Here is a 24,036-nt window from a genome sequence, read left to right on the forward strand (position 1 = left end):
CCATTCCACCGAGGAGAAGCCTCTTGCGAAAGACGGAAGAGCAAAAGGTCGGAAGCGAGAGAACCACCGGTGCCACTTTTTGCTGCACTCGATCTTCTGACGCACGGAAACTTTCTCCACTCGATCGACGCTGGAACGGAAGCGCCTTTTGGATGGTTTCACGCACAGCACCCGTGAGCTTTTTTGCTGCTCGAAATACAGAAGCTTTATGGGAGCTTTCCGGATGCCAGAGTTTCTCAAAGTGGTTTCCGGTATTCCTGTACTTAGGATTTTTTATGATAGCTTATCGGAAGAAGTCAGTAAGAAAATCAAACTAGGTCAGTTTAACCTAAAAACATTACCATCTTATTTTTTCAACCTTCAAATCATTTTAAAATTGGGAAAACATATTTCTACACGTTTGATTTAGAATAAAATATTTTATTTTGCAATCGAATCTATTTTCTTTACTCAACGGAACCATTTAACACAATGTTGTCCTCTTGATTTTTTTTTATTCAGTTTTTATTTAATGAATCATCGATTTTCCAACATTCCCATTTCATAAACTTGAGAGCACAGTGCCTACTATTTAAGACGGCTGCCGGTTGGGTCTATTTGTACTGTAGAGAATTTTATTTTGCATAAGGAATCGACCCGCACTAGAACCGATACGATACTGATTGAAACCATATTCATGCGTGCTTAATAAAGGTTTTTGCAAATTGTCTTTCTCTTTAAAGGCGTCTCAAATCTCCCGCTCGGTAGCAGCAAGAAGAAAGCGGTTATTATAAGGGGGTGAGTCAAAGGCCCACGTCTGAGCTTATTACAAACTAAAACAACAGTATCACATGATGCCCGCGTCCCGAAGAAACAAACCCGACTGTTTCCCGACCCTCCGCGGCCCGTTTAGTCCACGACGAAGAAGTGGATCGGGACGTTGTCCAGCAGCTGGTTGGCGATGCCGGCGAACTCGGTCGAAAGCTTCTTCTGCAGCTGGGGTTGCAGCGCCCGCAGGACTTCGTGTCCGTTCTCCTTCAGGAAGAGGTTCGTGGCTTCCGCTGCAGAAATGAAAATCGTAATGGTTAGAGAAAAGGGTCGTGACGTTGGGTGGCCCTGGTGCACTCACTAAGGATGCGGTTGTTGTTGAAGATCTTCGAGACGCTCAGGCGCGGCTTCTTGATCGACAGGTTGAGGTCGAGCTTCTCGACGCGCAGATGCATGCCGGTCGGCTTTTCGTTCGTCGACACCAGACCCTTGACGTCGGCGGTCACTCCATCGAACACGGCATCGAAGTCACCGGAGCCGCTCGCCGGAATGATGATCAGCACGCCGCTGCTCGTGTACTTCGCGTGGATCGTCAGCCGAGGGATGGTCAAGCGCGCCTCGAACGGTTTGTTTCCATCGGCGAGTCTACGAAACGAAACGATGAAAAGTGATTTCAAAAAGAAACGGTTCTAAACAGCGCAAAGGTCGCTCACGCAAGCAGCACTTACTTGATCGAACGAACGGTGAAATTGCTCGCACCGAACACTTCCATGTTCTTCAGGTTGATGCGATATCCTTGAGGTCCGCCGGTCAGTTGCAGCGACAGCTGATCCATCACGAACGGCTCGACCGAGGGCAGCTGTGGGGGAGCGGGAGAAAGGGGAACGGAAGGCGATTAGTCGGATGTTAGAAAACCCTCAACCCCACACTTCCTTGGCATGTCGTGCGAAATTTATAGAACCATTCAATCGAAAAGGCCGCCGAAAAGCACAAAAAGAGAAAGGAAACCCGCGTGAACCTCTCCTATTCGCGCCATCGAACCACTTTATTAGGTTCAGTGTCAGAAGTGACATTAGTTTCATGGTTTTTGTTTCGTACACGTCTGCTCAAACCGGTAGCAACAATTTCCTTTCGGCACCGGGGGGAGAAACCGGACGCGCAACCGGACAACAATAAGGAAACCATAAAAACACACCACACCGGCATCGGTTGTGGAAGGAGGAAGGTGGTTTGATCTGTCATTTAGAGTGCACTCAATGGCGGCTGGGGATTCGGTTGAGTGCAGCACGGAAAGCAGTTAAAAGTTTTACGACCGTTAATTGCAAGCGAGCATTCATAAATGGCGAATGGATCGCAATAATTTTTTATCGGGTAATAATTTATTTGATGTTGTTTACAGTTCATTGCTCTGGGTAATTATTCAATTTATCGACTCGAACATGGCATGCTGTGATTATAGCAACGTATCAGTTTTATTTAGTTAAATATTTAAAATCCTCAATCGTTGCAGAATAAATTACATTCTTAATGTATTATCAATTCCAAGGTGAATTGTTATACACAAACATGCATCAATTGTAAAGGAATGCAGCTAGCCTAAGCTGATAGCTATTTTCGTCTATCCACCGACTAAAACATCTTCATCTGCATATAATTTACGACACAAGAAACAACCGGAGTCGGAAGAAGCTCCAACCCAGCAACCCGGTTTGCTGCAAGGTGGACTCATTTATTTGGGCCGAATCTCGCTGGACCTTGGCCATCAACCCGGGCGTCGTGACGAATATAAGCCGGGCGCCATTGACACTGAACTTCACTATCGTCGCACGTCGGTGGAAGGGAGAATTGGGAACTTTTGGGGGCTTTTCGTGGGCTTTTTTGTTTTACTGTGCCGGCAGTGGTAAATATTTGTTGCCCGCTTCACACCACGTTGCATAATCGAACCAGGTGTTGGAAGTGGTCAGTCGATCGCGTCAGCAGTGGCATTGCCGCCGACCATGAAGAGGTTGTGATCCGTGAAGGTGGAGGGAATGGAACACACACACACATGCAAACACACAGAATTATCGGCCACATTAGGAAGCCTAGGGGGGAAAAACATATTCGCCCCCTTTGAGACGGCAGGGTTAAGCGAAAGTGAACTAAAACCTGTTTTGGCATGGCGGTGTGGTTCTTCTCTATTTTGGTTCCTTCGTCTTCGTCCTCGCGTATGTCTGGGCTCGTGTCTTGAAGGAACGCATTTCCATCTCATGTTTTTACTTCGCAGTTGTCTTTTCGGGCTTCTATCTGTCAGAACAAGCTAACCTTCTGTCCGGACACGGCGCTGTTTGACACTTTGCGGACACTTACCTTAATCTCGGGGATACCGCTGGAAAGATAAGGGCGAAGATGCTGGAGGGCTTCCTTCAGGCAGTCGGGCAGGGCCGGGTCCGAGCGGCGACATTGCTTGATATAGCGTGCTGTTGGCGGGAAGAAAGCGAGAGATGGTGGAAGATTAGTCACCTGTTGAGCAGCTTTATTGATATTACTCTCCATTGCGAAGTTTTCGAAGAACTTTGTTTATTTGCTTATTTAAATTCAGTCAACGATGTTTGACTTCCTCGAGAGACTTCCAAATATCTCGAGGCGTGAGCAAAAATTATTTCAGATTTCGCAATAATACGCAACATGCCGAGGTTGTGGTCATTGGAATCAAAAGTGTGTGTTTAACATCTTAAGCACTTTGTAGGTACACTGATATTTACAAAGCTTTAATGGCGAGCCAACACATAAGTAAATATTTTACTCTTTAAAAAACTAGAATGAATACAAATAGAATCGGTACGGAGTAACGCTTTGCTAAGTAACTGAACCAGATAATCACTCGCCGTAAACTACGCATACCTCGGTGGGAAATCACGAAAGACGGTGACAAGTTTGTTCACCTTCCATGGCGAGACGTGCCCTGATGCAGCTGGTGCATGGCGTTGCAATGGAATTTACCAATCGCAATCGTGGTCTATCAAGGTTATGCTGAAAGTTGAACGACTTCACCCAAAGTCTGTGGTGCTTAGACATCGACGATTTCGTGCTGGAAATGGTTCGCTTGAAACATTCAACGTCAGGTGTCATGTACTCCTCCAGTAAACCGGTCTAGTTTATAAGTGGAACCAACGGTGACGAGTTTGGAAGTGGATTTACGCAGTCGTTTGCTTAATCCAGCGGCTTTAGTAAAGCTGAGTAGTTAGTAGTCTATAATTTATTTTATTAATGTTTAATGGAGTTAAGTACATCGTCTACTTTATCTACTCCATTGTCATTTAGCCGGCCCGTTTGTGGCATTTTGAGCTACATGAAAGGTCATATGGTTTGAAATCCTCCTTAAAAAACCCAGTCCTCCACTGATCCTCCAAAAGTCAGCTGGATTTAAATTGCCTAACCTAACCATTAAGCAGCTAGCGAACTACATGCGCCAGCGGGCACTTCGCCGTGAAGACGTTTCATGGACCATCCAAGGACGTCCTCCAGCTGTTTAGCGTGTAAACACCATTTACTTAGGCCTCGCCGACCACGCAGGTGAGTCACTTCGACAGCTAACGGGTCTCTTGGGGCTACGCCGTGGTTCGACGACCGTAGGAGTCCATTTGGTTACTGCGACCGGACTCAAATTAAGTAATAAACCTTAATCACAGACATTTGGAGGTTATCAATCTGTTTACTCTAACGGAACGTGCTAGGTTAGACTAGACTCGCCTTAACCTGGTATGATAAGATGTGTTCTTAGTTGACTAAGCTTTACTTGAACGTGGCTTGGAAGTAGTGATTTCTAACTCCTATTAGATATACCAACAAATCGAATAGACCACATTGAAGTCCAATTGAACCGCGAGGCAGAGGCGGTGATAATTTTCCATTATTCATCCTACTTTCGCCTAAAGGAGTGTCTGTGTGTCAAATCAGGCTGCGGCCGACGACTTCCTCACTTTCACTCGCCGCGTTTCACAGTGTGGGCTGTGTTTTTCTTTCATACTCGGCACATTTTTCCTTCTCCACCAAGTTAAGTACTCATTGCCACCTCAGGTGGTCACCATCTTTCGCCGCCCAACACTGGACGCCATTACAAACGGGGTTGCATAACTGTGTTCGCTGTGAAAAGTAAATAAAAATACTCCATGTCACCGTTGGGGTTTGTTTTTTCTACCAGCCTAGAGTTTAGGAGAGACACACAGAAACACGCGAGAGACTGATCGCTCAGGTCGTGCTAAACGTGCCGGCTGAAAGGACGGGTTAGGAAAGGTGTATTTCAATTAAGAATTATGCCTATTGAGTTTAATAGACCAAGAACACGTGCTAGATGGGGTAATTTGACGACTAATCGGATGCATTTTCTCACCCCAACCTCTGCCGCGAATGTTTTATGACACTTGATTCCGGGTGCTTCCCGGGAAAAAACACCCGACACGGAACTGACCGTCCGTGGAGGAAGGTCTAGAATAAAATGTGAGTCTCGAGTAATGCGATTCGATTGACGCATTCTAAGCTTATCGAGCACTCGATCGGGGGGAGTGGGAGTCGAACCGACCGGAAAGCACACAGAACTCACCCTGGCGCTGATTGAGAACGGAAAACAACGCACGGGTCGGTTAACAATAATGAGAAATTGTTCGAAAGTAATCGCGCCTGTTGCGCAACCCGAAAGGGGAGAATGAATATCAATGCCTGGGAAGGTATGATGTTGAAGGTTTCTTTTGCTTGATTTTTACCCTTTGCAGGGAGAAGAAGGTGCGAATGGGAGATGAGGCGTCGTGTGGCGTGGACGCGACCTTGAAGATACCGTACCATTCGGTCATGGGCTGGCGCATCTGTGCCTCGACATTGACCCACTGACACTTCGTTAAGTGAACCCGTGGCGAGAAATAACAAATGGAGTTCGTCTGCCACGTCTTCGCCGAATAGCCGACGGGTACTGTTAGGTGGTCATGAACCGCTGATGATCGTTGTGGGGAACATAAAAAGACCCCCATTGGAGTGGAGTCGACACCGGCAACATCGGGCGAATAGGGTCCTCTTGTGAATGGAGGCACATCAACGGAGGACTCTCATTAATGTCTTCATTATGCGACTTCCATTAAGGTTTGTGACCGGGAGCACACTTTGACGTCAGTGGTGGCTCTATTTTTGAAACATACATTTTAACTCATTCTCAATTCAAGGTGACTGCAAAGTAGTAGAAAACTGAATGCATTTGAATAAAATGTAAGATGTGGTTGAAAGTGAAGAAATTGGTCCCAAACTCTTGAACCTTCCTCCACGGGATCTAATTCTGTATTCTAAAGCAGCAGATGTAAGACAAGAGATTTAAACGCTCCTCAGTCCAAACTGACTCATTCATCATTGAGGCGAAGGAAAATACTACCGATCCAGATCGATTACCTTCGGTCGTTGGCAAACGAATGTGTTCAGAATACTAAACAGAAAGAAGCTCGCCTAGTAACGTCACAATGCAGCACCTGTGCCGGCCGACACCTTCCCAAAGGCTAAGGTTATTTCCTTTGCTTGGCAGTTTTCTCACGCCCCTCATTATCGCACCAACGTGATCGACTCGCCGACGTAATCGGGAATGTCTGCGATGTTTTCACCCTTCCTGCTATTTGCTTCCCCGAAAAGGAAACAATCCCTCTCGAGAGAGGGTCTCGTCTAAGTGCCTAAGGGTGACTCCACGCCCCGTATCGAACTCTCTGCTTGGGCTTGCACTCTGCTTGCGGCTTTAGCAACCGCATGGATGTGTGTGAATTGCGTTCGGTCTGCTGCAAGCGTAAGTGGAATTGTTTTGCGCTAGCATTTTTCCGGTTGCAACACTGACGTGTGTCGGTTAGGAGAGAACTCTCGATCGTACTGGCTTCGCAATGGTGACTAAACACTGTGCCGGGTATTAAGGGACATAGGAAGGCACTTTGGACTTTGGCGGAGGTATAAAACCAACGATCGTTGACAAGAGGTAGAAAATTATTTTTTTATCCTGAAGAGATCTTAAACCAACAATCATTCGGTAGGGGTAAAAAGTACAAATTATACCTCTTTGCCATATACTTTAAAGCTCATCAGCTTGGTCACTTAATGGACCTGAAGCCATTGCCTCAGACGAAGTGATACTCTTCGGACCATAACGACCAATAAAGGTGGAAATTCCCAGAATCTATTATTAGATATCAACATGCTTAAAGCACAACTTCTTAATTTCAGTCAATCAGCCGAAGGACTTGATGCGTGTCGTTAGCCACACTCACAAAACCTTCAAATGACCGACACTGAACCACCGCTAATAGAAAGAAGATGCCCTCCAGCAGCGCTGCTCTCATCTTGTTTCTCGTCCAGGGACGATTGACCACATTTGAAGGGCAAGTTCACGACGTTTGCTTAAAAATCAAGCCGATTGAACGAGATCCGCTTAGATATACCGAACATTACCTTCGCTCGAGATTAAATGGCGGGTTTGAGGTAAGCGCATTAACACGTCTACGCAGAGATACTTGTTTTTCTTAATTTTATATAACGCAGAGTCAATTGTTTACTTACGAACTTCCTGTCCGACGGCCAAACTAGCGGCCAGTGCGCAGAACACGACGGTAAACTTCAGCATCGTGGCGTTAATAAGGGGCGATTTGAAGGGCTTGAAGTAGTACAACACACAACCGACACACAACACGAAACCGTCTGCACTATCCGCGAAGCACCGAAGAACTGGCCGGATGAACCTGATCGACTGTCGAATGTCACCCTGGAGGGGCCGGGAACTTCTGAACTCTGCCGGACGCACAACGCGGGCGTTGCGTTGGGATTGTTTTCAATTGAATTATGCTGACACTTCCTATTAGTGCGCTTTTCACTTCACTTGACAAACGGGGGAACTTCACTTGGTCGTCGTTCCTGTTGTACTGGCAAATAAAACGTTGTTAGAGCTATCGGACCTCTGGGGTGGAACTGTTCTGCTCGAGAATGTTGGACGTCCGCGATCGGCAAGCTCACTACAACGTCTGCTGACCGTCGCGATGGGCATCAGCTCTTTTAATGATTCTTGGTCGGTTCGCGCAGCAGCTCGGTGATCGTACGATCGCGAGTTGCAGCCGATCCTTCCACGCGCGAGTTGCACGACGACCGGCTGCTATGCGACGTACCGTGCGCCCGGAAAGGTGATCGTATCTTTGGAGATAAAAGTCGTACGACACATCTCTACGGCGATTTGATTGATGCAGTTAGGAGGAAGATAATTGATTAGAATTCAAAACCGAATTATTTTAGATTAGTTCAATAAGTTTAGAAGTATAAAGCTAGTAGTCGACATTGATGTAAAGTTTCTTTCATATTGACTCATTTGTTTTAATTTTTATATATTTAATTTAAAAAAAAAATAAGAGACCTGCTATGAAATTATATGCCTCAAAAATTGAAGCAGATGGATTGAGCAAAAAAAATCGAATTATGCGTGATCACGAACATCTTCCACTGACATTAAGCAATCATCAAAAACAATTACAGAATGGCGAAGAACGTAGTAGTGCCAATGTTTGTTCCTTGATTTCTTGTACTGCTTCGCATTGGTCTGGTGGTGGTTAACCTTGACAGTGAAATCAGTGAGTGAAGCGTTGCTTTCAAGGCCGTCTTCATCCATGAAGACTTGCTTCACACTGCCATTGGTTTCTTACTTTCGCACTCGAGAGTATGGCGAATCTCTTCGCTTCCGGTGCCTTCACCTCAGAGTGTGTTTCAAGGGCGCTCGCCTCTCTGAATTTCTACCGGAAGGTTAGCCAGCATCTCCATTTCGTATCTGTTTTGGAAAGGCTAAGAATCATTGACCGACTGGGTGGAAGAAAAGTCGACAAAAAAACCGATCGATGGAAATAATCTCTGCTGTCGTAGGGGGCATTCAAAGGTGAAGGCGGAGTTCGATGCGGTTGGCAGAGAACGGGTTTTAAGAGGCTGAGTTAGAACATTTTATTCGACGTTTCGAACCGGATCAGATTCGCATGCTCCCCCACCTATTTTAAAGCGGTTAGAGAGGAGAGTTCCCACCTCCACTTTAAGTGAGCCAAAGTCAGAGAAAAGGCTTTGTTTCAATGCTACCGACGGCGTGGTTGGCGACCGGAAGTGCATCTATTCCACGCAAGCGTCTACTAAATACTAAGTCGTTTCGTTTCGATGGCGGTGCTTTCAAGCTGCGCAAATCCTTGCAGTTTGTCGGACGAGTAGGTCACAGGCCGATTTAGTTTCGCCAAATTATAGCAACGGTGTTTTTTGTGTGCCCTTGCAATGGGTTTTCCCCTAAAAAGGACAAAACCGGTTCGAAGAGTATTTGTTTTTCTTCAGTTTTGTTTGATTCCCATCAAACGTCTGCTTCTCTTCGACTCGAGTCATATCCGTGGTGATTTTTAGAACTTTTTGGATTTTTTCATTCATTTAGCGATGATGAAGTCTATTTTCTAATTCCATCTTACGGTGTCCGTTTAAACATATTGAGCTCACATCATTGCAAACAATGATGCTGTGATTTACATAAACGTCCTTGATTGTTGCGTGTAATGATTTGAACAAATAAAATGTAGAATAGAGCTTATATCCGTGATGATTTTTAATTTTTTTTTTTAGTTTTTTGTTAATTTGAGCAATGATGAGGTTTATTTTCTGATTCCATATCAAGGAATGTTTGTTAGGTATTGGATTTTTTTTTTGCATGATTTGCCAAAATGTCTGTTTGATTCAAATAAATCAGTTCGATCCAGTTTAAAAATAGGTATAAGCGATACACAGTATAATGCAAGTAGGAGGAGATACAGAAAAGGAACTACTTTCAAAGAATCATTTCCTCCGAGCTTTGGCCATGGGATAACAGATTAGCCACGCGCAACCAATAGAAATGCATTTATGCCCACGTCAATAAATATACTAACAATATTACCACTTCCTCCAAACCTTACCAGGCGAGCCTTCCAGCGTTTTGCTTCGGCAGAGGCCACTTAACACGCGATTGTGGCCAAATCTCTCAGCTTCAAGGTTCCAAGACTGGGCGCTCGAATTTGCTGTTTATTATTTTAACCACCGAAAACACAACAATTCGAGTGGATAAAGCAAAAAACCGCGTCAGAACCATAGACGCAAATGCGTCGATCATTGAAATGTATCAACAATCATGTAAATGGAGGCAAAGATCAAGATCAATGTTAGGTGCATGATGAAACTACTGCGGTGAACGGTGTTTGAAAAGTTCATTTTTCTTTTAGACGCCGGTCATCCTTCGCTAAATTGTGGCCGGCTATTAGTTTTTTTTTTGGTTATGTATCCAGTGAAAAGTGGCGAACGTTAGTTGACCAAGGTTCGGCCAAGATTGTTAAATGAACACCATGTGTAATTATCGTTGTGGAACCGAGTCCAATTAGATGATAGATCAGATAAAATTATATCTCCAATCTACCGGTGGTGGATTTGGCGAAAAGCAAAACATGCAGTAAAGTGCGAAAAAGGAAGAAGCAATAACACGGCAAGGTTAGCAGAAGCCATTATTTGTTTTGGAATTTTATTATGCACTTAAAGTATGTCTGAAACATATATGTTCTATCGACTTCTTGTATGGTGATATTGAAACTATGCACTCAATTCAATCATGTAAAGTTAAACTCGCTTTGTCAGGAAACAAAATGAGTTCAATTATTCTTCACCTTGGAAGGGTAAATTATGTTTGAAAATTCGATTTTAATTTACAAAGTACATTACACTATATAACCGTTTTTCTATGAATTTAAACGGATTTTTGCATTCAATTTAAAAATTGTAAGTAAAATGAAGCTTAGAAGCTTAAAAGGTTCATGTCTCGGGGATAAACTTTGAAGCTGCAGTGTAACGCATGTAACGCGTAACGATGCTGAGTTTGCTGTAATTCTTTTGAACAAATGTACAACGTTCTCACATTTTGAAGATGCTTTATTTGTTTAACTTCAATTGTCGATAACCATCTCATCTGACATGGTTTATATACTCTCAAATTCTTTTTCAAATTTTCTACACCATTTGTTCCCCTTGATGTTGTTTCATAATTCTAACCAAAATCCAATCCTATTTCCTGTGTTTACATTTTGGACACATTGTTCTTTTTATTCAAATGTCTGTAAATGTCTTTATTATCACACATATGTTTTAAATGAAAATGCATATTTTTAAAATTTTAGTTTTAGAAATTAAGTTAATTTGTTATACTCATTTCTTCGATAGATGTGCAATCAAGGAAAGGAGCACAACTCACACATGTACCATGACTTTACAACCGAATCTTGTTTCGGCGAAAATGTCTACGACACGCGTCCCAACCACTTACCCCCCTTCAAAAGTATCGGAGCGGGGCTTCGGCTGGGGAGGATCGCGTCTTGCACATGGAGTTGCGGAAAGCCTCGCGATCCGAGCGTTCAGTCGTCCGGTGGGCTATGACGGAGAAACAACGTACCTCGCCAGATTTTGCCCTCGAATCGAATCGTTCGTTCCGCGGCATTCCGTGCTGCTGTGTAGAAACCTCCATTTGTCTTCCAGTGTCAGTGACAAGTGTGGCGAAGCGAGATCCGAAGGTAAAGGCAGGGCAGTGGCACGTGCACCATGTGGGGAAGGATTTAAGGCTAGAACGGTCGTGGTCGGAAATGTTGCAACTGCATGCCGGGTGGCCAGTTTGCGTGGATGTTTACTGGCCGAATTTCGAAAGCGAGAAAAAATCTTTTCAAGTGTTCGCGGGAAAAGTGTGGCGCTTCGTGCACGTTCCGGTTCAGGGCGAGGAGTGCTGGAAACTTGTTTTGATTTTTGCAGCATTTCGACCGGGCGGTTCGTTCGGTTCTACAAGGCCGATCGAGTCGATGATCTTTTTTCGAGAGATTCGTGCTCCAGTGTCCTTCGCGAGCTGACGTGCGGTCCGCCGAATGTGTGCCAAGGAAATTTGAATGTTGTTAGTCTGTTTGTAAAGCGTGTAAGGTGGCTGTTTAATGAATGAAAAAAAGCACAACGAAAACCGTTAGAAAGCAACGTGAAAAATATACCCTGATCGGTGGCAATCATAACAAAATACATCTCGTTTCGGATCTATTCGGGGGATTGGTCGACATCGTCTTTATTTCTACGAACGTGCAATGCAGCACCGTTTGTTTGATTTATGCACATAATAAACGATACGAGTATCAAAACCTCCTAGTATCATCGGAATAAAAATGCAACACTTCATTCACAACACTGTAATTAATTAGCCGCCGGGTTGTGTCACGATGGAAAGGACGTCGACACGATTTCGGCTTCACTTCTTGCGCCTCAAACACGATGCACTGAATCGCTGGCAAATCTGTCGCAATGTTTCGATGCATCGGTGCGAAAATCGGTGAGCAAAATTGATGAACCGATCGTTGCTTACAAACAGCTATTAGGAGCCTTATTATTGGCCAATCGTTTTGTTACGCTTTTTGTAAGAAAAAAATTTGACGCACAAAAACGAGTCCTTAAATCTCCCAGTACTAAGTACTTTATTCAAAACAAATCGCCCTTCAAAAATATGTTTGTTTCTTGTCTTATTGCCTACAATTAATAAAGGTGATTTGGGTGAGAACTTGTGATTCAATTATCAGCTAATCATGGCGTGAAATATGGATCGTAAACCCTACTCAATAACTTTATAATAACATGAATTACCAAATCGCACAAACAGTAGCCCCCACGAGTTAATCATGCACGATCTTTAATCGACATCGATCGACCGATGCGGTGTTTGATTTCTCACGGGTTGCTTTGCAGACACAGCCGTCGGCCGCCCCAAGGCGCAAGATGGTAGACGATGCGCAAGTAAACATTACCAATCATAAGCGCAAAACTGGCTCGACCCGAGGCAAACCACTGCGGCATCTTGTAATGCATGCTCGCTCGTACGGCAAATGATTGTGTGTTGAATTTGTTCGCTTTCGACCCGTTTTTGTTTACGTTTCCATTCGGGTCATCCGTGCATTTTGGGAGGCTCATGACGGTGAGGCAACATTTTGCCTGGGCAAACATTTCTTCTGGCATTCTACCGTAACCTGGGTGGCGAAAATTGTGGTGATTGTATGGGCGTAGGGTCTTGCTTCATATACCAATCGCAGTCGGTGTTATGTTGAACGATACGATTAACGCAACAAAGTGGCAAACTCGTAGCATAACGGTAAGAACTGACCATCAACACCATCAGGGGGTGGGACACCATCCCTTGGAGCCGGTTTTGACATTGGATCGAACCGTTAACCACTTGCAGTTTCAATTCGCGTCGCGGAGGTAAACGACACATGAACATCACACTTGCACTTGGGCGATTCGCACCGATGGATGCCGTCCATACGCCGGTTGCCTCATCCGAGGCCGTGCGATCGATTGCATAACGGACGTATATGCATCCATCTTTCTCGCTCGCTTGGAAACGCACCACATCAAGAGGCAATTTACCGGTTTCGTGAAGCGGTTTCACTCTCAGCTTCCCCGTTATGCTGCACCGGCATCGTCCTAACATAATACGAGCGGTGTGGGAAGGTTTGGCTTTTATCTAAGAATTAGCTGTCAAGTGCATGTTTTCGGCGATGCTATAATGCATTCCATGCGTGCCTCAAGCATAATTCGCCAACGAGGGAATGTTGAGGTTGGTTGAAGCTTATCGCATGGAACGATCGGTGGGCGATGGCAAATGGCGAATGCATCGCCGTCGTGACGTAAGGCTTCTTTGCGCCGAAGGTCGACCAGTTTACCATCTGACTCGGTCTGAAGACTTGTTTTCCCGATGATACCGGTCAGCGAGTTTTCTTGCTCCGTGCCGTGCTGGTGAATGTCATTAAACACGGGGCATAAACGGGCGCGCGTTAAATTGGAACGCAAATGTTTCGGTGAGGCAATGAGAATTTCGTGTTGGTGACTTGTGAGTAATGAAGGTTTTCAACAACAAGCTAATTGAAGACTATTTTTTCTTCATATGGAGACTATCTTATTAGCTGTAATGTGTCCTGGTTTTAGAAAAACAACTCACCTTACAATGAATTTCCGGTGGATCCAATTAGAACATCTTTTGTATCAACAACTATACATCCGAGTTTGCTGCAAATTCCTCTTAAAAGCTGCCAAACTATGATCATCCATTGTACTTCAGTTTTGGCCCTCAAGAAGCTCAGATCAAATTTCACCATCGTCGCTAAATAGATCAACTAATAACGATTTGCGTCATTTCAGCCCAAACATGTCTGGTACGAAACTTCAGCTGATGCTGATGCTGCTAGCGGTGGCGATTCAGCAGAGCCTTGCGCAGAGAGAAGTGTTTCGACTGTTTGCCAACTGTCGCTACGGCAAGCCCAACTTCGACCCGTGCATTAAGAAGGCTTTCAATGCCCTGCGGCCATGGTTTAAGACAGGTACGATTAGTCCAAAGTCCCAAAAGCCCAAAAGCGCGCGGCAAATAAAGTTCGTTCGGAGTGAAAAACGACGTTTTAATTATGATCTACCTTGAAGGTCTGCCCGAGTTCAATGTGGCTCCGTTCGATCCGCACCGGGCAGAGTACGTGGAGCAGCGCCGAGGGGACCTCGGAGGGCTCGGAGGGTACCGGTTGCTGCTGACGAACGTGTCCGAGTACGGCTGGGCCCAGTCGGAGGTGACGAAGTACCGAACGGAGCCGAAACACGACCGCATCGTCTACTCGCAATACTTCCCGGAGAAGTCACTCGATGGTGGTTACGACTTTACGTCCAAAATTCTAGGACTGCCGCGCCATACGAGAGGTATCTGGAACCTGACGTTGTACGATTATAGCCAGACGACTACCGTCACACGAATCGGAGGTCCCGGCGGATTGCTGAAGGTCCGCGTGGAGATCGACAAGATTGGCAACATGAAACTACATATCTCGGACTTGTTCCATGGAGTTAAGATCGTCGGTAAGTTGACTTAGTCTGGAGAAGGCTTACGTGACCCGTCTGTTAATATGTTCTTGCTCTCACCATCTCTAGAATCCATCGCCGATTTCTTCATCAACACGATGTGGCAACCGACCTTCCCGTTCATCAAACCGTTAATCAACGACCTCGTCAGTGTCGCCTTTACGGACATCTTCAACGAATCCTTCCGATATTTCCCACTCGATCAGGTGATACGAAGCTAGGAGAAGGGCCGCTAGCAAACGCTCGCACTTGTGATAAGTCATTACGATTCTAGTGTTGTTTTTTTTATAATAAAATGAAAGGTTTAGGAAAATTAAGCTACAACCATTTGAGGTATTTTCCAACACATACACATTTATTTGCTTATTGTCCGGTATTTACAACGCGCCGGCTTCGGTCAGCTTGTTTGGTCAATTAATCCTCGGTCCAGCGATCAACTGATCGCTCGGTTATTATTTGGTTGCATATAGAGTATTCGCGGAAGGTGGGTGATGTGTATGAATTGAAAACCGTATGCTCCTGTTTATTGTCAATCGAACCTGGTTTTGGGTTGCGTCCACTTCGCAATTTCCTTCCTCGTTACACCGCATTGTAAGAATACACGTCTATACTGGTTACCGCTTCGACCTCTCCGGATTTCCGATTATAAATAGTAAAATTACGAACGATGACGATGATTCAACACAGTGCCACTTTGGTAGCGTTAGACTAGAGACCTATGCTAAACAGATAACGCCAGGCAGCCGCCAGAGTGCACCAGTTGTATGTGCATGTTGTGCCTACGGGCAGGTTTAACACGTTCGAATATACACAACGGAGCTGCCAACAGTCAATTTAAAACATTGTCCATAGTGTCTATCTTGTAATAGTTTGATGTGAGACGGTGGTTCAATTAATTAAGAAGACGCACAATTTCGTTGAAAACCTTCCAGGTTCAACAAGTAAATAAGATAATTATTCGTTTTTGGATTACAATTGCACGCTGGACGAATAAGTTTCCGGTTAAAACCTTAAGTACAACATAAACGCAACACCTGCTTTATGGCTTCCTAGACATCGGTTCAACATAGATACAGACACATGAGTACGTGAACTAGTTCCGAATGTGTTACTAACAACGTTATGAGAATTTCGCTAGTTGCCATTTCCAGGTCCAACCGGTGACGTGTAGGTGCGCATTATTAAAGCTTTCGTCGACTCAACTAACAGATGACGGCTCGTCGGGAGCCGTTCTTCCGAATGTATCTAACAGGGAAAGTACATGGGAGAGGGGTGATAGGATGCGGTGCGCCTACTACTCTACGACTAGAACTAGGGGAGGAAACTCGGGCTCGGGAGATACTCTAGAGAATGTGACAGGCGTTCGAGTGCACTTTGTGTCGACCGTTCTGGTGATGGGTGACGTACGCCGCCGGGCAGCACTTGTGTTCTTTCGGGTGCGAGAAGCTCATGCTCTGCGGAACCTTCCCCGGGCCGGGCCCGGGAGCCGGTTCGCAGCCGTGACAGTGCCGTGGGGCCAGGTGTGCGTGCTGTTCGCAGATGGGTAGCGAAGGCTGTGCTGGGGCGAGTCCGGATCCGGATCCGGACGGAACTGGCACCGGTGCCGTCGCCATAGCCGCCTTTGACGTCGAAGCGTGGGCAGGGGCCGCCGCTTGAGACCTACTGCCGACGGCGGGTGGCGCACAAGAACACACGGGTGGAGGAACACATGAAACGGGAAAGTAAAGATTGAGTGTATAGAGTGCTTGGCAGGCCGTTGTAGAGGTGTCGCTGGTGCTCTCGTCCATCGCTACGGACCTACTGTTGCTAGCGAGGGTGCAATTGTTCGACTGACAGATGTTGCCATCCGAGCGGGACGTCGTCGGTGGATTGACGAAGCACATGCCGGGCAGGTCGGCGTCATAGATCTCCTGTACCATCTGGTCGAGCTTCTCGAGGGCCTTTGTTTGCTGCTGCTTTACCGCATCCAGTTTGGCTTTGCGTACCTTCGCCTTCTGCTCGTACGAGGGTACCGTCTCCACCGTCTGTGCCTTGGCTAGAATGCTTTTGCTGAAAGTTTGAGACTAATGTCAACTGCCTTTCCTCCCGTGGATGTCGAGTTACTTACGGCTTTTTTGGAACTTCTTGTAATAACGCATTACTCGCTCCAGATAGGAGTTCGTGGTCTTGATCCATGAACTAAGAAGAAACGATAATGAGTACTCACAATCCTATGTCATCTGTATTATGGTTTGTGCTACCTGTGCTTGATAACAAGATTTCGATTTGGTGCGAAACTGGGGAGGAGGACTGAACGGACAGGGCGATGTTGTCGATGCCGTGTACAGTGTGTTGGTCAACGAATTTCGATGCTGCAGATCTTCCAAGAACTCCTCCGTGTCGTTCACCAACGAACCGAATACATCCGAAACACTGTGCATAAACGCGTGCCCGGTGGAATTGGATCTGTTCTCGCGCCCTCGCGGTCCAAAGGCGTGCAGTTTGACCGGCGAGTTGGCTATACTACGCCTCGCTACATCCTCGAACGTTACCGGAGAGTACACGCGACGGTCTTCGAGTCCGGCTGAACTGAGACCTCCGGTGGATTGTTTGTGAGGTTGCACTAAACTGCAAGGTATACTGACACGTCGATCCTTGCTGGCTTCGATGTAATCGGGGCCTTTGATCTCCTCCGTGGGTAGCTGCAGTGGTGGCCTATTCTCCCGGTAGTCCAACCAGTACGTCTTCATGGTACCCTTTCCCTTGACGTCGATTTCGCCTCGTTCGCTGACACGGTAGTTCGCCGAGAGGAGGTGTTTGGTGGTCTCAGATATGTGTATTCGCATCGCTTGACTCGTTGACTCCATCCGGGATGCGGTGTTGACCGAATCTCCAAACAAGCAGTATCGTGGCATTTTTAAGCCCACAATACCGGCGACCACGGCTCCGGAATGAACTCCCACTCGTATCCGTAGATGGGAACCTACGGAAAAGATACTTAAGAATAAAATAGTTTCTCCAAACCTTAAGATGACAGTACCTGTTGAAGGATCCTTCAAATCCGTTATTGCCTCGATCATATCCAAGGCCATATCACAGACTTTTTCAGCATGGTTTTGCTCCTTGGCGGGAGCACCAGAGACAACCATGTATGCGTCGCCAATCGTCTCGACCTGGAAAGGAGAACGTCGTCATAAGCCATCTGCCCCTAGCGTTTAGTCTTTTCTACCTACCTTATAGACATTATTACGCTCGGTCAGCGTATCGAAGATCGAGTACATGGCGTTCAGCATGGACACCACCTCCATCGGGGTAATGCGCGAGCAGATCTCGGTAAACGTGACCACGTCGGAGAACAGGATCGACACACTGTTGAACATCTCACACGTATCGATCGGGTTCTCGCCCCGTCGCAACCGATCGGCGACCTGCTTCGGTATCATCTGGTACAGCAGCTCATCCGTACGTCGCATCTCTTCGTCGAGCTTGCGCATCGACTCCTCAAGTTTCTTGGACTTTTGCTGCTCCTGGTCGAGGGCTAGCTTTAGCTCAACCGATTGCTGTGTGCCAGCCAGCATGAGATCACTGTGGAAGAGATCGGTGAGGTGTACATTCTCCCGGGACTTGGTCACAAGCTCTTGCTACGTACCGGCTGAAGTCGTGCATCGACAGATCGTTAATGTACAGCCCGGTGCTGATCAGGGACGTCAGCTTAGGCATCACTGGCGTTCCGAGGAACATGATCATGTACCAGTTTTCCATGTAGATCATTTGTCCTGCAACGTTGGATTCAACGATTTGGATTATGTCTGCGTGTATCCCTTTCTGTATCCCTTACCCTTTAAGCGTAGTCTCTTTTCAACTTCCTCCTCCGGTTCGTCCTCCGAAATGGCGAGCTCCGTTTTCCTCTGGTTCTCGGGACGCTTCTTCACCGCCTGCACCGTCACCAGCTCGAAAATGTTGTTGGTGCGATTGAGTATCTAGAGTGCGGGTCAAAGATGCTTGTGTTGTACGATTTTCATCTAGTTCTCCGTGAACTTCCCGGTACTCACCGTTTGGAATTTAAATGCTATCAATGGGCGCCTCAGTTCGAACCAATCGGTTATTTTCTTCGACAACAGATCGGGCAGGATCACCATCAATGAGTTGCCTATACTGCGGACAACCATATCGGAACTGGGTGGAGAAATAACAGCCGTTAAATTGTGAAGGAACGGTAGATCATGTACAATGTCTTGAAGTGGTGGTCATTAAAACGGTTTGACGTAGTTACTTCCAAGAAAACAACCACTGGGAGCAATCGCAAGACCATCATAAATGTGCCTCTTTATGACCCTCACTTACCCAAAGACGATGCAGAAGGGGAATATTTCGAACAGCACCGAGGCGCTGATGGGCAGGTGCTTCTCCTCCCGCGTCATGGCCATCGTCGCCAGCGAGAAGGCGCGATTGTCGAACGTCAGCTGGAACGTGTAGTGGTTCGTTTCGCCCAGCAGGTCCGATTTGACCAGCTCGATTTGCATATCTTTATGGTAGAAATGGCGCGCCACCTGTTGAGAGAGAGCGAGAGTGTTTGGTGTGCGAGGTGGGTGTGATTTATTTGGCGGTAATGAATGATTGTGCTTCCGTGCGGAAGTAGGCGGAAATGGAACACGATGTACGTGCCAGCTTAAGGACTATGGGCTATGGCGACCGGGCAGTACGTACCTCCCTGATTTGTCCCATTGTGTAGTAGACGAAGCCCTTGCGCTTGGTTCGATAGTGCAGCGTCAGCCCGTGGCGTGTTTCATTCTCGCAGATGAAGCTCGGGGCGCGCATCAGCGGGTAGGAGAACTTCAGGTATTCGTGCAAATTATCCAGCCCATTCAGAAAGTCGCGCATATGGCGGCCGAGCACCGACAGCACCCGATCGTACCCGTACTGGCTGACGAAATTGACGAAGTACACTCCCATCTGGTCCATGAAGTCACGCTCCGAGACGCCAAGAATCTGCCACGGTAGAACCCACCGCGAGGTGAAAGATGAGAAGGGAAACCCGTAAGTCTTCGGTGGCTTCAAACAGCCTTTGGTGGTACGCACTTCTTGCGCTTTCGACGCCAGAATGTTGAGCAGGTTCTCGTCGTAGTCATCGTGCACGCTGAACGACGGCGACGAAATACCCGTCTGCCGGCGGATGTCATCCCACTTGTCCTCCCCGTAGACGGCCTTCACGTATTCGGACAGGTTCTCCAGCAGCAGCCCGTACATAGTCGCTCCGAGGCACCGACGTCGTCCGGACGCATCCGACGACGATGCCGGCGGTCACGTACACTAACCTCGGGCCACCTACAGCTGCTCGCGTGGTAAGGTCTTGCTCCTTGGGTGGGGAAGAACTGTCTGCGGTCCTCCTCCTTCCTCCCTCGCACTGGTTGTGGTCGGGCTCTGCAACGAAAAAACAATTTGGAAAATGCATAAACCTGTCAATGACACTGCACTGACGTCAATTGATTTATTTATAATTTTATCCTCGCCGCGCCGCCGAATCGGGTGCCCCATCGAGGGCATGTGCTGGCAATCTAGCGGGTTGGTGTTGTTATTTCACCGTCGATATCCGTTCTGTTGCCCCGCAGGAGTAAGAATATTCGTTCGAATACGTCTGGCCACTTAGTTGACGTGCTGCTCGCGCGGTGTTGACTCTGGTTTTTCCACGATCCACAGACCACAAGCAGTGGTCACAGAACGTGCACCCACGTCGCATGGAAAAGTCCGTTCAATTTTCATTACTTTTCCACACGTCCAAAATGCTGGATGCTGTTTCTCATTCGTAGGAAAGACAACTTCACCAGAAAAGCACTTTCGATTATTGAAAACCACCAGAGTCTATTACGATGTAGGAAACAATAAGAAAAGATATTTGTTGGAATAGGTTTTCGAATCTTAGAAATTGGTCTTAGAATAGAATTAATCCATTTTAGTTGATGAACGATTCCTGATAACTTCGAAGTATAATTTTGATTGATTGACCGCAGTTGAAACGGGGTAAAAAAAAATGGTTAATAAATGTTAATTTTTGTAATATTCCATTTGAACTGCTCGAAAACTATCGACTGTGATTTGAAACTCTGGTAGAAAAAATTAAAGGAAGTGCTCCGGAAACCAATGACTCCGAAAACGCACCTGCGGCAACTCCTGCGCCTGATGAATAATAAACGAAGCAGAATGGAAACGCTGCCCAACGATAAATGAAACCCATCGTCCCGCGCAAATGGGTCGGGGCTCATTGTTGGCCTGGAAAAATGGCCATCACGAAAACCGCGTACGGAGATCATTTGTTGTTTTCCAACCGTTTCCGAGCGTATTTATCAAGCCTACAAGACATACAGCTTTTTCTGTACTGCTTTTTTTCCCTCCCCCTCGCTCGCGTTTCGAGTGGAGCCGAGGGGTTTTTGGGTCCTTTTTCCATTTCCACAATAACGCAAACACACAGGGGGGGAGAGGAACAGTTTGCACATTGTTCAGTCGGCCGATTTATGCTGCGTGAAAATGGACGCCGTTCCAATGATTGCGGTCGGTTTTGGCTTCCACGTGGTACTCCGTTTGGCGTCGTTCAATGGAAAATCTGATGAAAAAAGGAAATTGTTTCCGCTCCTCTGCGTCATCCCACGCGAGAGAGTAAGGTTCTGCTCATACGTTTAATTTAATTGAGTTTCATTTTTATTTAATTTATTTCATAGTGGTAAGAAAAATAAAACAAACCCGAACAAATAAACAAAAAACATAAGGAAAACAACTAATCGTGGCGCGAAAGTGAATAAACGGTGGCGAATCAGAAACAAAACTTTTCTCGCGCTCCGAGAAGTGAACGGAAAAGTTTTTATTTTCCCGCGCAATCGTTCCGCCAACATTATCACGGCATGAAGCATAGCATTGCGCGTGTCAGCACCATTTGTGGCTCGATTGGATGGAAAACATGGATTCCAGCACCGGTTTCTGATTACCCTCGCGTGAAAAAAAGAGGATGGAGAAGTGGGAGGGGGAGAAAAGCAAGACGAAAAGTGCCAAAGATTAATCGAGGATTTGTCCGGAAAGAATCTCCGTTAGGTTTTTTTTTTTTCTTGTTAATCTCGCGGACATATCTTTGAAGTGGAAACTAAGGCGACAATTTGCGTACATCTTCATTTATTTCATTTTGACTTGGATTTTTCTTTCCACTTCCCGCAGTCATTTGGTTTTTTTTTGGTTTCGTTTTTGATCTCTTCCTTTGTGGAATGGGTAGGATCTACTGGAAAGTGTCATTTAATCTTTCGCACACTTGAACATTAACAAACTCTATTAACGATGTTGTAAATGGAGGACGATGAATGAAAGTATTTTCCAAGACTGTGCATTCTTTTAAGGTGACAAAAAGCAGATGAATTTTGTTGCAATGTTATTGAAGTATTAAATGGATGAAGTTTTATTCGTTTTTATTATTCGAGAAACTAAAGCCATGTTAAGCCATGCAAGAAAAAAAAAGTTCATGAAAGTCCATCGGTGCTTTCAATATCGCTGTTGATACAGATGCCTGGAAAACTTTTCGCCTATTGCCAATGAAACCATTCCGTCGCCTATATTAGCCCCACACTCGTATCGCTTCATTTCCCTTTTCTAGGGTCAAAGTTATCCCCCCAAACTAGGTCAGCACTCCCTCCTTGCATTCGCACCATTTACCTCGCAGATTCTTCCCGAAAGAATGACGGGAACTTTTACCCAAGATAAACAGTTTCCCGCAAAGCGCTCGCACAATCTAGCTTCCTGCGCCTTCGAGTGGGTTCGGGTGTCGGCGACCGTTTTTCCACTCGATGAGATCTCATCGAAAAGACAAGCAAATGATGACACTTTCCCGGACACTCCGGCCCTGGGGTCCTTTTATTCCCTTTTCTTAGGCCTTCTCACCAACCCACCACAAAGGCTAAGGGCTTCACAAACGAAGCTAATTTTGATTACCGAGAATTGGGTAAAAAGTGTCCCTTCGTGTGGCCCCACGGTGGGAGGATCGGTAAACTTTCAATTTCCCTTTCGAAACATCGGAACGGATCGGAAAGGAAAATGCCTCCCGGCCGGGGGATGGTTTTGTGTGTTATGTTGAATCAGGACACCATCTTATCATTCCGATCACAATTTCATGACCATTGCTATCGGGTCCATTTCGGTTTGTCGATGGCCACCCCAAACGAGCAAGGGTATTGGTTGTATCGCCCCCTTTCATTCAGCAGCCTTGACTGTGGGATAGGCTTTCCCGGCGTTTCGCACCCCGTGGTCCAGTCGTGACTTTTCCCTTGCGTCCTTGTGCGGGATAGCGTTAATTAATTTCTATTGACGGTCTCGAGAGCGCCTCGAAAGAAAGGGAACCCTAGGATGATTATTCTTCTCACACCACTAATGAGGAGCGACGGCAAACGATATCTAAGGAGCAGGAAAAGCATCGGATGGACGAACCAGCGGACAAGGGCGGGAAATAATTAGCAATTGCGTAATTTAAACTCTCCGCGGGAGGAAGGAAAAGTTTCAGTGCATCTGCCACCGCACTAATGAACTGTGTGGAAAACAACACAAATTATGAGCGAAAGAACGCTGCCAGTTGTTGAAACGCCAGGCGGTCAAGTTTTCTCCCCTTGCGTTCCTTGCGAGTGTTTCCGTTATTTTGGCAAATGGTTCGTTAGTATCCACCCTCGCCGGGCTGGAAGGACGCTTCGGGGCAAACGAGGGAGAATAATTCGATTTCAACGAAGATTTATGGACACATCGTGGGGAGAAGAGGTTGCGCTTTGCTGGCGCTTACCACCCGGAGGCGGTCCAAAAGTGACCCATGCCATGGCAAGCAACCGTATCGTTGAGAGAAACGTTTCACCGAAAGGAATTTATCGGATTACTTACCGGTAAGCAACGCTTCTTTGGCGATTGGGTGGATAGATCCTTACCTACTTTCTAGAACATTTTTTCATGTCTTTCGTAGAATGTAGTGCTGCGCTTTGCTGCAGCCGAAAAAGAAACCCAATCAACCGTCGGATGCCTTCGGTTCGTTGGGCGAATAAGAAACCAGTAGAGTTTTCTGAGACGGTTGTCGGCGAAACGGTTGCATAGATGGGCCGAGTCATGGACGAATGATGAATGGTTCATGCGCGGATGCAGGGCACGGTGGAAATTTAATTTTACCAATGGAAACAGATTGCTTATCGATAAGACTAAGCGAGGTCATTACTTTGGCCGTTCCTAACGAGAGCACACGGTTTGGAAAGGTTGGCTTCAGTTGTGCTGCACCGAGAAGGAGATGAAAGAATTACGTCAGTGCTCTACAAAGGCAGCAGATGTTGCACAATAGTTGGAAACCGAACACAGCAAAGCATTTAATCT

The 24,036-nt window shown here is 46.3% G+C and overlaps 3 protein-coding genes across 3 annotated transcripts; 1 reads left to right on the plus strand and 2 right to left on the minus strand.

Moving 5' to 3' along the window:
• Positions 1-888: 888 nt before the first annotated feature.
• Positions 889-7,366, minus strand: LOC131286277 (uncharacterized). Its single transcript, XM_058315209.1, has 5 exons — positions 7,303-7,366; positions 3,097-3,206; positions 1,476-1,606; positions 1,109-1,392; positions 889-1,040 (listed from the first exon to the last, which is right to left on the minus strand). Exons 1-5 carry the CDS (start codon positions 7,364-7,366, stop codon positions 889-891), a joined length of 741 nt encoding a protein of 246 aa, XP_058171192.1.
• Positions 7,367-13,990: 6,624 nt separating this feature from the next.
• On the plus strand, positions 13,991-14,906 carry LOC131288324 (uncharacterized). The gene is made up of 3 exons (XM_058317447.1): positions 13,991-14,162; positions 14,260-14,682; positions 14,755-14,906. Exons 1-3 carry the CDS (start codon positions 13,991-13,993, stop codon positions 14,904-14,906), a joined length of 747 nt encoding a protein of 248 aa, XP_058173430.1.
• A 1,122-nt stretch (positions 14,907-16,028) lies between these two features.
• On the minus strand, positions 16,029-19,911 carry LOC131287144 (soluble guanylate cyclase 88E). Its single transcript, XM_058316163.1, has 11 exons — positions 19,744-19,911; positions 19,372-19,653; positions 19,009-19,214; positions 18,717-18,840; positions 18,503-18,644; positions 18,314-18,440; positions 17,898-18,249; positions 17,705-17,837; positions 16,926-17,647; positions 16,793-16,863; positions 16,029-16,734 (listed from the first exon to the last, which is right to left on the minus strand). Exons 1-11 carry the CDS (start codon positions 19,909-19,911, stop codon positions 16,029-16,031), a joined length of 3,033 nt encoding a protein of 1,010 aa, XP_058172146.1.
• Between the last annotated feature and the right edge of the window lie 4,125 nt (positions 19,912-24,036).

Source organism: Anopheles ziemanni, chromosome 3 (genome assembly GCF_943734765.1).
Source record: "Anopheles ziemanni chromosome 3, idAnoZiCoDA_A2_x.2, whole genome shotgun sequence".
NCBI lineage: Eukaryota > Metazoa > Arthropoda > Insecta > Diptera > Culicidae > Anopheles > Anopheles ziemanni.